The following is a 12,749-nucleotide window of genomic DNA, read 5'->3' as shown; positions in this document are numbered from 1 at the left end:
GTGCCACTTCCACCTGACAGAAAGGCATTGAGAAATAAATGGGTGTATAAACTAAAACATGAAGCCGATGGTCACAAAAGATTTCGAGCAAGACTGGTTGTAAAGGGATACGCTCAGCAGCAAGACCTTGACTTCAAAGAAATTTTCTCGCCAGTAGTTAAAATGACTACCATCCGAGCAGTATTGGGATTAGTTGCAGTGCAGGATCTTGAACTTGAATAGCTAGATGTGAAGACGACATTTCTCTATGGTGACCTTGATGAGGAATTATTTATGCATCAGCTGGAAGGGTTCATTAAAAAGGGGCAGGAACACCTTTATTGCAAATTGAAACACAATTTGTATGGGCTCAAGCAAGCCCCTCGGCAGTGGTATCTTAAATTTGACAAATTCATGATTGATCACAAGTTTACTTGCAGCGAGTCTGATCCTTGTATCTACTACAAGAAGCTTCCTAATGGTGAATTTTTCATTCTTCTCCTTTATGTGGATGATATGCTAGTAGTCGGCACAAGCATGAGGATCGTGAGTGAACTTAAAACTCACTTAGCAAAGGAATTTGCCATGAAAGATTTAGGGGCAGCAAAGAAGATCCTAGGAATGACTATTTTTCGGGATAGAAAAAAGAGAGAACTCAAACTATCTCAGCAAGGCTACATTAAAAAAGCCTTGGACAGATTTGGTATGGTGGATGCTAAGACTGTTTGTGTACCTTTAGCCTCTCATTTTCAGTTGTCTTCTCAATTGTGTCCTAAAACACAAGAAGATAAGGAGTTTATGGATAAACTTCCATACAAATCTGCAATTGGAAGCCTCATGTATGCTATGGTGTCTACTCGACCGGACATTGCTCATGTCGTAGGATTGGTGAGTAGATTTATGTCTAATCTGGGTAAATCACATTGGGAGGCAGTTAAGTACATCTTGAGATATCTCAAAGGTACTTCTGATTTTTGTTTATGGTTTGGAAAGGACAAGGCAGTTTTGCAAGGGTTTACCGATTCTGATTTTGTCAGTGACTTAGACAAAAGAAAGTCTACTTCTGGTTATGCTTTCACATTTGCCGGGGCAGCGATTAGTTGGGCTTCAAAATTGCAACATATAGTTGCTCAATCAAGCGCAGAAACAGAATACATAGCTCTTTTTGAGGGAGCAAAAGAGATGGTATGGCTGCAACTCTTGTTCAGCGAGTTGGGTTTGAAGCAATCAGATTTTGCTTTGTTTTGTGATAACAGCAGTGCAATTTTTATGACTAAACATCAGACATCTCAGCCGCGGTCAAAACATGTTGATGTTCACAGTCATTATGTTGGCCATATGGTCGAAGAAGGCAAGTTTCATGTAGACAAGATTCATACCGATCTAAATCCAGCTGATGTGCTCACTAAAGTGGTTAAGTGGGAGAAGTTCGATTTCTATCGAGCTTCTCTCGACCTTTCCAATAACTGATAGCAGAACTAAGTTGGGGAATCTACTTGTTGCAGCAGTTCGTTGGCCTTCAGTGGGAGATTGTTGGAAGTTGAAGTCCAACGGACTCCTTCCTTGTTGCCGCCAAAACTCTTGGCTATTCATATTCTTCTTGCAAGCTCTTTAAGAGTTGATTGTAATTCATTTTCAAAAGTTGATTGCCAGAGCTAGTTGCAGCTGTGTATATGTAAACCAGATTGATGAATAATAAATTGGTTCCCCTGCTTCAAGTGTGGATGTAGGCAATTGCCGGATGTCTCATTGTTTATTGTTGTGTGTTGTTAATTTTGTTTATCTGCTGTTTTCAATTCGATTCTTCTTCCTAACAATACCTCGATACCTCCTTTATTCATATGCATACACTTGCTTTTGAGCATTAATTGCATGTGTTGAATACTACTTTTCTAGGTCTAATTAAATACTAATTGCACATGTCCTATGAAAAAACAAAATCTAATACTAATACAAAAATGAAGCCACGCAGAAAATCAGGCTGTGACCATCAAAATATTAAGTACCTCCATAACTCTTTTACTGCCAGCATTTTGGAGAAAAAACAAGAGTCCTGACGTTGCAATTGACAGCAATTGTATGCAAATGATGACTCCAACTCATCTGACATTATATTTTACACCACAAAAGGATGGAGTAGGAAGGTTTCTCCCTTTATCAGTTTAGTTATTTTTCTTTTTTATTGCTAGTGGTCGTTCTGCTACAGGCTAGACTAATTTGTAGAGTACTAAACCCCTTCCGTTCCGAAGGTCCCACTTCCCATTAATATGTGTACGTATTCATTCAAGTGCAGATCGGAATCGGATCCCTCTACTGTCGGTGAGTTTAAATAACAAAACTCTCTAATAATTGAGTCGAGGAAGACTCTGCGACCTTACTATTCCTTTCTAAAATCTTCCACATTATATGTATATATATGTGTTTTCTCCTACCCAAGATACATAGTCCACGAGTACATCATTTCCCAAACTTCAATCCCCAATTCAGTGTTGCATTGCTTGAAAAAGGCAGGCCAATTAGAATGGCATTAGACATGAGAGAAGCAACTGGTTCAGATGTATGCTCAGCAGTCTCTTGCTCTGACTTATGCAGCTTTGAAAGCGAGTCAAGCCCTTGGATTCTTTCAGTGCTCGCCTCCCTACTCCACAGACTTGTAGCCCGACATGAAAGGCTGGTGATTTCTTCTGGGAAAAAGATTACAAGAGAAAATCTGTGTGTTTTCTCTGCAATGCAAGTTCCTGCCATAAGCTTACAAAACTACTTGGAAAGGATGTTGAAATATGTCCGCTGCAGTCCTTCCGCATTTGTTGTGGCATATGCTTATATTGATCGCCTAATTCTCAGCAATCCCAACTTCCGCTTAACCACTCACAACATGCATATGCTTACCCTTACCAGTCTCATGGTTGCTACCAAGTTTCTCGACGATGAGTGAGTCTTCTGTTCTCTCATTTTGTTTTCATTAATTGGGTTTCTCAACCTGATCAAATGTGAATCTTATTGCTAATATAGATCTGTTGTATGATGGATGCAGGCATTACAGTAACGAGTATTTTGCAAAAGTGGGAGGCTTAACGCTAAGAGAAATGAACATTCTAGAAGTTGAATTTTTGTTCATGATGAGGTTCCGCTTGCAGGTAACGGTGAGCGTGTTTGAAAGTTATTACTCCCATTTTAAGCGAGAGGTTGAATTGGACGGAGGGTTTCAGATAGAGAGGCTTCTTCTCAGTTTACCTAGAAACAATGGATCAATGAAATCTTGCAGTCAAGATGAGAGCAACAAGCAGCGATTGGGCATCAATTATAACTATGCAGGATGCTAAAAATGTAAATTTTTTGTTAATTATTAATATTCGACCAATAGATGTAATTGTTTAGGTATTCTTGGGAATGAAATGTACAGAGAAATTTACAAGGCAAGTTTTGGATATTACAAGTTGTTGCCTAAATTATCCGGGTATATGTCTTTTTTTGGCGCTCGCTAAAGCACCTCCAATAACCGGGCATTATAAGGCGTAGATTCGTTCCGGTAAATTTTGAATGCGCATACACCGTCCTATATACCACTTTTTCAAGCCTCTTTAAGGAATTCTAGTTAAAAAGGACTATTATTTAGCAGCTTTTCAATTTGCATGATCGCCAGTAGGGACAAGTTTTTCCAATCTTCAATAGTTATACGCGGGAAGGATTTGTCGGTAAGTAGTCAATATGGATAAGTTTGTGATGCAAGTCGATTTCCAAACCAAACAAATACAAACCAAATCTGCCTCTAATCTGACAAGAACTCAGAATGACATCATTAACTCCTATATACAACAGGAACTATAGACTCAAAACAAACTGCCAGTTCATAGGAAGTTAACACAAGACTTATATATAGATTTGACAGGAACATTAAGCTTCATCAAATCAATATAGAATAATATGATGATGATAACATGGAAAGAGAAAGATGAAAATGAAAAAACAAGAAAAATAATTAAATTTGTGATGTCACAAGGTTTGTGAGTGTGTAAACTGTTCAAAGATTTTTCATGGTACTAAAGTTATCAAAAATGAAATATGGAGAGATGTGAAGAATATATGTTAGGGAGATTACCTAGCATGAATCCTTAAAGTCTAAAAAATGTATCTAATATTCTCAATTCTTTCTATTATTTGATCCTTCTCAAGACTAATCTTTTTTCTTCCTTGTTTGCCCTTACACTTGCAAAGGAATCTTAAACTTTGAAATTAGGTTCCTCAATGATGAAAACTCCTTCTAAATTTCAGATGTACTTTTAAAGTTTTATATATATTTTGTATTTGACCTTAGCTTTCGTAAAGATCATTCACACTCAAAACCATTCTCATTACTTAGTTCATTGTCCTCCTTGAGATCCATCCCCAATCCCATTCTAACTCCTAATCTATATCACTTTTTCACTCTTAATTCTTACTAGTTTTTTCCTACCACCAAAATCACTTACTCTCTGATTCGCTCTAGTCAAAATGTTCTCCCATTCACCTAGATTCATATATATATTACAGCAGGGTTTGTTGTGCTCTAGAAACCATCAAGGCATATTTTCATCTACTCCAATATTTTTCTCATTACTTTATGTTGTATTTGATTTTATAACCATTATGTAAGATTTTTCCCACCCATGAGTAGCTATTTAATTCAAAGGTACATATTTTTATGCATTATCAATGGTGAAGAAGAAGATTATGAATCATGTCTTCATTGATGCATCAATTGATTTTTTAAGTAACAATGGTTCTCAAGCAACCTCCTGGATATTATCCTAATGTATGACTTGATATTTTTAGTAGCTTACATGATAAGATCTCATGGCTATTGGTATTAGAAGAAAAAAAATTGACTCAAAGTAATAGAAAGTTGTGGTAACTTGAGTAAAATCTCGATTTCACAATATGGAGTTCACATGTCTAGCTCTAAGTGTTTTTTAATAGTGTTTGAACTTGTTACCTTTGACTAACACATGTCACAAATTTAGGAAGGCCATTGTTTTAGTCTCTTATATACATGGAATATATTTTTCATTTGTAAATGGTTGGACTAGTGAGGGCATAAGTATTTGTGTGGTATAGCACATTTATTTCAAGAAAGAAAATGATTTCATATTTTGTTTATTTAATTTTAACTATGTTATACGAACAAATGCTTATTTTTATAATTTACTTCTTTTTGTTCTTATATTGGTCTTAGAAGGATAGTAACTTAGTTCTTCTTCATACTTGAGATCACAAAATCCTATAAATCATTGCTAAATTTGTATGAATATCCTATTTATTTTACATTGTAGTGGAACTATTGCTTTCATATAGAATCTTATAAGTTTTGTAAATGATCTCCCAACAACATCAAGCATAAGAATTCACAACTTCTTTTCTCGTATGGTATGGGGATTGTTAAAAATTATCGCGTGGTTGCTCAAGTTGTTTTAGTACTTGTGGAAAAAGATTGTGAGTTGGGCTAGGAGAAAGCTATATGTGAGATGGATTCAATGGTTTTAGTTTATGTTTTGAAAAATGAGAAAGTTTCTCAGTCTTCTTGGAGGTTAGAACTCGCTGTGGTACAAATTTTTTGCCTGCGAGAGAATTTGATTATATCTCGTTCCTTAAAAGTGGAATGGTGTTGCTGATTGCTTGTCTAAATGGACTTTAACTGTTCAATATTATGGATTCAGGATCTCTTTCTTCAGCTCATTCTTCAAAACTTCTTTCACTTCTACATTAAAATTTGAACTTTTGAAATTTGGTTTTTTTATATTCATATTATCTTAATTTTTCTTTTATACATTACGAAGTTAAATAAAATGAATTTGTAACAAATATCTATGAATTTTTATTCTCCATTGATAGTGATTGCTGTGTGAAAATATTCTTTTAACTCTTTTATATATATATATATATAAAATTTGGTGAACGCAGGTTAGAGAACCAATAAAATACAAACAAACATAAAAAAAGAGTGAACAATTGAACGAACTGAGTTGTATGTAATGTAAGTTTTAATTAATGGTGTGCGTCATTGTAAAATTGGGGAGCCAAACAATTAGGTTTCCTTCTCACATCCTGGAGCAGCAGATTCTACGGAGCAAAGATCAGACGGCAAACTGCAATGTTTCTTAATTAAAAGACGACCAAGATACTTTTTACGTACACTCCACACTTACTATAAATTACATTTAGATCGTAACATAGAAATGTCAGGACTCACATTCATTAAATAATGTAAGTTGTCATTGTAATTTGCAAACTTACAGTCTTACTAAGGACATGGTTCAAGTTTTAATCATCTTGTCGCCCTGCCTTGTGCAGGCTGCAACTAGGGAAGTAGATTTGTCGACTTATTAGATGCTTACTTGTAAAATATATTACAGTGTCTCCACAGAGCCAAACAGTGCAGTTTTATATCTTGATATAATGTTTCAGGAATCTAAATGTTGGAGATTAGATATCCACAATATCAGTACATAACAGAAATTGATTCTATGTTTGCTCGAATCACTACACATGTTTAATGTCGTGCGCTAGTAATAATTTGACCATTTTATAAAATAAAAGAAAATAAATCTATGTAGAATTTTTGTAATGACTTTTAATTTTTAAAATTTACAAAATAGAATAATTAGCCTGCAACGAACACTACTAAAGTAGCATAAATTTATAACAATCACTCTATGCTTGAATCTATTTTTTCAACTAATAAAATATCAAACAAAGAAATACCTTATGTTAAATAAATTTATATTAGAAAGGAAAACACATCTTGAACTTTTAATCAATAAAATAGATTTTTCAAATTGAATGTACTTAATAGAAAGCATTGTGATCACACTAATAAATCGATGATGATGTCATATATTGATGAATAGGATAATAAGGTTCAAAGAATATATGGTTAAGTAAATATTTATCTTCCAAAGATTCATTTGTTAGTGAATAGAGACATGGATAACCCTTTTGAAGAGATTTATAATAAGTATATGAGAATTTGAAGGTAAAAATTTATTCTTTATTTTTCATAGATGAAAGAGAAAACATTTCACTTCTTGATTTGTTGAAGTAAAGTAACCTAGATGCAAACTCATTCACAAAATGATTTTATGGTGACTTTATATATATATATATATATATATAGATGAAGTATATGAAATTTAAACATAACCTCAACTTTGTTATCTAAAGACTTGAACCTATTCCATATTAGTATTCTATTTGTGTTATCTTTTTAGTAGTTGAGATCACTATTTTTTTTTAACAATTTTCATTTATGCATCTTATTCTACTTGAGGAATAACTGCTTCCAAAAAAATTTAAAAAATTTGTAGTCACTTCTTGTATTTGCACTAATAAATCAATCGTACGAAAATCTTTATCAGTAGTTCTAGCATTTTCAATTCTATTCAAACCCAGATATTTCAATTTTCTATAATGCAAAGCGATGACAATATGATGACAGAACCTATAGAAACTCTAATAAAATTAAAAATATTGTAAACAAAGTATTAGTATAATATTTTCTTGTATTGAACTATATTTGAAGTTAATCAATAAATATAGTGAACTATTTTATAGAATGCCTCAAAGAAATGTGGTCTCATGGAATGCATAGATGAGTAGCAATTTAATTGTTCCTTTGTATTAACTAGAAAAAAAATCAGAAAATTAAAGTATAAAGAAAATGTAGACAATTTTTACACAATTTATACATGGGAGAAAAATGACTAGACACAATCTTATCACTGCACATGAGAATGCAATTTAAGTAGGTTATCTACGAACAAAATATTGTGCAATATTTTTTATTGGTCAAACATGACAAGAGAAATGGTGACAATTACACCTTACAAGAATGAAATCTTTCAAAATGGTGGTAAGAAGAAATGTGAACTGTTATGAGAACTGAAGTGACAAGTGTGAATTGTTAAGAGAATAGTTATAAAAGTCTAGACGATCCCACCCCAAATCACTCAACACCTAAACAGTCAAAATTTAGAGTATGTAATTGAAATCTAATAAATAATTTATTTTTTATAATTTTATTCTATTATATTAATAGATAAACACTAAAGATTTAATGAACACACAAATAGCTCCTAAAAAAACATAGTGAACACTTCAATGAACTGTGATATAAATTTTATTAAAAGGTGTGCGGCATCTTGGGGAACCACCAGAGCCCAGGGAGGAAAGATCAGACGGCAAACAATCTTCTTAACTAGAAAAGAAGACAAGGATACTTTGTACACACACTCCACGCTTAATTATAATTTAGGTTTACCTCATAAATTATATAAACAGCTGAACATGGTGTTTTGGGAGAGCAGTTGCACGAACAATAATGCCAGGAAAGTTTTAATGATCTTGTCACCCTCCACTGTGAAGGCTACAACTGTGGAAGGACGCCTGTTTATCTTTTTATATCCTTATTTCTTAAAATATATTCATAATGTCTACACACGGCTATACAATGCAGTATTATATCTTGATATTTCTACACTAAATAATGTTTCAGGAATCTAAATGTTGGAGATTAGGTTTGTCACAATATCAGTTTGAGAAATTGATTATGTGCTTGCTCGAACGTCGAATTGAACAATATCATTATACTGTTCAAGGTTACTTTCATAAGTGTAGAATTGATATGTGCAATCACAAATTTGGACAAATGAAATGATTATCTAAATTTTATTATCTAGATTTTTTCTATGATAATTTTTGTTGTTTGAATAATTTTTGAATAATGTTTGAATAATGTTCAACTATACTTGTAGAGGGGTAAAGTTTAGGACATCATTTAGAGTTTGTTTTAGATAAGGAAAATTTCTCCCTTGGTCAAATATATGTTTAGGTCAATTTTGTAGTTACAAGTAAAGATTAAATACAAGTATAGTCATGCACAAAAGTCTAGATATCATGATGTAAAAAGGTAATGCTATATGGATGCTTAAATATGTTCTTTGTGCTCAACACTCAAGTTTCAAAATGTTAAGATATTACTTCTAAATAGATTAGATATGTGAAATTGTAATAGTGTTAGACCTTAAATTCAAAGGTGGCATATGAAATGTTTCACACTTCATATGCTATATGGCTAGTTTGAAGGGTTAGATCAAATTGAAGTTTTAATTAAAAATTTAAATATTTTTTGTTCTTTTTTGAATTCATGAAATTAACCTAGATTTATCTCAAAAAATATGGATTTGAACCTAGGGAGGGAATGAATGTATTGAGAATCAAGATTAACCCATGAGATTGAGTGCACATGGAAGTGGGGTCATATTATTTTCTATTTTTTAACAAAAAATATCAACTATACACTTGTTATTACATAAAGGAAAATTAAAATCCATGTAATTTTTACCATTATGCCACCACATTGACTTACATCTAAAATATTAAATATTATGAGAATACACATCAAATTAGAATCAACCAATCAAGCTAAAATTGATTTTATCTAAACACTCATAAACTGATATTGATAAGGATATGAATATCACTTTGGTACACATGCTTCTCTAGAATGACTTTTCTCTTCTAAACCTACAAAAATAAAAATATTTAATGATTAGCATCATCTAAACATTTTAAATAAGGGCGTTGTCATCAGTATAAAAAATTCAAGCAGAATTGTAGATGTTTGTAAAATTCTATACACTCAAGAGTGCTTCTACATTCCACACACTTTTCATTCAATAAGGAATAGCATATTTATAGGATTTTTAGATCATATATTATAAGGAACAACTCTCACAAATATATGAGTTGTCTTTACAACTAAAACAAAGACACAAATAATACTATCAACTATGGTAATGATTTAATATTTCTAACATCCTTCCATATTGCATCATTCTCTAAATGGGGATAAGTGGACTAAAAATACATGATGAACACATTTAGTAGTTCAGCATAAGGTATGAGTAGCAACATACACATTTACTTAGGATAAATAATAGTGGAACTCACTTCAGTAATCTTTTGAATTTTATGCATGGATTGTGACAGATGCCTCTAAACATGGAACCCAGAACACAAACTAACACATATATGCAAGATCATATATCAAGTTTCAATAGGGTAAAATACATATATTCAACATCAAAGTTATGAATAAGAACACAAACTTTTTCTTGCAAAATTATGATTGGGAACACACATCTAATTAGAATTATCAACTATTATTTTTCATAAAGATAAATGAGTTTTTCAAGTACCCGAAACCTAAAGTTTTACAACAGTCAGCCAACAGCCAAACCAACAAGAAACAACAACAAAATAGGGGAGCAACCCTGAGTAGAAACAAAAACAAAGGAAACGCAAACAAGCAAGCCAAAGAAAAAGAAAAAGCTTTCAATTAAGCGAGAGCACCAGATCCTTGTTCTTTTGGATGGAAATCCTATTGATTTCATCAAGCTCCTCCATGATGAATCTGGAGGTACCCTTGTTGCTTCTTCTGCTCCTAGTTCTGGAACTAGGTCCAGTAGTTTTGTTGTCTCTAGCAACCATATCATCTCCCCCAAGATCTTTCATCATATCACTATGATAGGATCTATAATCAGCAACCGTGGCATTAATCTTTTCAAGCCCCTCAATGTTGTTGTTTATGGCTTCCTTACTAATGTCGACCAGGCTCTTGAGATTTTTCTTAATCTCAGCCATGGATTGCTCCACCTTATCAATCCTTTGTTCGTGGTTGCATTTCATCACCTCAACATTCTAGGATATTTTTTGTGTCATAATCATGAGTTTCTTTGATTTGTTATGCTCGGGGGAAGCAGTGAAAATATCGATTATTTCTTTAACCCCCATTTTGAGGGTGTCAATTTCGCTTGACCCACTTCCAGCAGCTCTCTTGGCTTCTGGTAGCTTCCATGACCAGATTCATCGGACTACCAGCCTTCTAATTTCCACAGCTCTCTTCATTGGCTATGGTCCCCTGTTTTTCTTTCTGAACATTGATAGGGATGTCCAATTTAATCCCTTGGTCCGTAATCTTCGGGCTGTGATCCTTAGCCACCATCTTTTTCTTTTTGGTGAGGGGCTCGGCCTTGGAGATTAGTTTGTTGTTGGTTTTGTATTTGCTAGCCACCCATTTGGGGGAATTCTTGCTGCCGAAAATCCCCAGAGTGACCATCATCTTTCCTTCATCTGCAGGTCCATATTCAGGGTCATTAATAGGAACCCCACTTTCTTCCAAGTCCATTTTCAAGTCAAAGACATCTTAAACCTCTGTCTACAGGCCAATCTCAGCAAGCGGGGGCACAATTTCAAGGGATTTAGCATGCTCCATGATAAGGACAATAAGTCCCTCATGGAGAACAGGGTTGTCAGGGTTCTCCAGATGTTTTTCCAAACTATTCTCAAGGGAGGAGGCCAGATAGAAGGGAACATAGATAATTTTACCGTGCTGAAAATGGTTTAAGATAGTGAAATGGTAGGAAAAGATGCTTGCATAACTGCCATCGAGGGTGATATACCTCATTATAAACTCAGCCATGTCAGTCAAGGGGGCATAAGGTCTTTTCTATTATAGTCGCCATCAGCCATCTTGGTGACTCTGGAGCGCTCCTTGTCTTTGTCAAAGAAACTCGACAAGTCCTCCTCCCCAGTTTTTCTATCCCTGTAAAATATTCTTCTAGTCATAGCCAAACCAGTGACCATCGCCACCAAAGTTTCGTCAATCTGATAATCGGCACCATAATCTCTAAGACTCTCTTTTTTCCATCTGTTAACAAAGGCCTCCATAAGCAGAGGAGAGGGGTCATGAAGACAGTCCAAGAAGGGGACGAGACCACCATCGACAACTTCCTGCCAGACATCTTTATTCTTCTTCCACTTCTCTAGAGGGCTCTTTTCTGTTCTTATCCCCTCCCATTATGCTCATGGTCGCCAAGTAGTAGGAGATGGGGCTCACTAACACCAACCAGTCACAGAAAATGGGCCACACCCAAAGGATATCCAAACAATAGCAGAAAAACCACATAATGAGATAGGAAATCCAGTCGCCAAGGAGGTTTCTATATCTTTGATTAGGGAGAACCAAAAAGAATCATTTCCCCATCAACTCATTCATGTCATGATGAGGGGTCATTGATTAATGCAATAATCATTATATGCCAGATCGCACAGATTTTTGGGGAAAGCATCCCTGCTACTCCACTAGTTGGTTGCCACGTATCCCACTGCCAGATTGGCTAGTAGATCCATCACCTTATTGCCTTCCCACTATATGTGTGAGATTTTTAAATCTGTCAACTCATTAATTATAGTTTGAAAGTCCTTGATCAGGCTGGAAATCGTCCAGCTAGGATCCGTGTGTCCACTCAGGCAGTTGACAGTGTTTAGCGAGTCAGACTCCAACCACACTTTAGTGAAGCCTTCTCTTTTAGCCATGTGTAACCCAATGTGGGTAGCACTAGCTTCCACGTAGTAATTAGTCTGGGTGCCCAAGGGGAGCACCACCGCAGAAACCAGCAAACCAGAGTTATTCCTAGCCACTCCCCCGCACCTAGGTGGCCCAAGATTTCCTTTAGCCTCCTCGTTATTAAAGACAAACACATCTAATCATTCAATAAGAGATTATGATTTGGAGCATACACATCAAATCTCTCAGCACATAATTATGATTAGGGATATAAAATCCATTCCTACCATGAGAAGCTTGAGAACCAAGTACTCATTATCAAGTATGCAACCATTTTTATAAATCTCTCACACTTTGATCAAATAATATGAGGAAATTACCACTAGCG

General features: G+C 34.6%; 1 protein-coding gene across 1 annotated transcript; it reads left to right on the top strand.

Annotated features, from left to right (window-relative positions):
• The first annotated feature begins 2,500 nt into the window (after positions 1 to 2,500).
• On the top strand, positions 2,501 to 3,302 carry LOC131076187 (cyclin-U2-1-like). Its single transcript, XM_058013237.2, has 2 exons — positions 2,501 to 2,910; positions 3,014 to 3,302. The coding sequence occupies exons 1-2, from the start codon at positions 2,501 to 2,503 to the stop codon at positions 3,300 to 3,302; spliced, it is 699 nt and encodes a 232-aa protein (XP_057869220.2).
• The last annotated feature ends 9,447 nt before the right edge of the window (positions 3,303 to 12,749 follow it).

This window comes from Cryptomeria japonica, chromosome 3 (assembly GCF_030272615.1).
Source record: "Cryptomeria japonica chromosome 3, Sugi_1.0, whole genome shotgun sequence".
In the NCBI taxonomy this organism is placed as follows: domain Eukaryota; kingdom Viridiplantae; phylum Streptophyta; class Pinopsida; order Cupressales; family Cupressaceae; genus Cryptomeria; species Cryptomeria japonica.
This window is presented reverse-complemented; position numbering and strand designations above follow the sequence as displayed.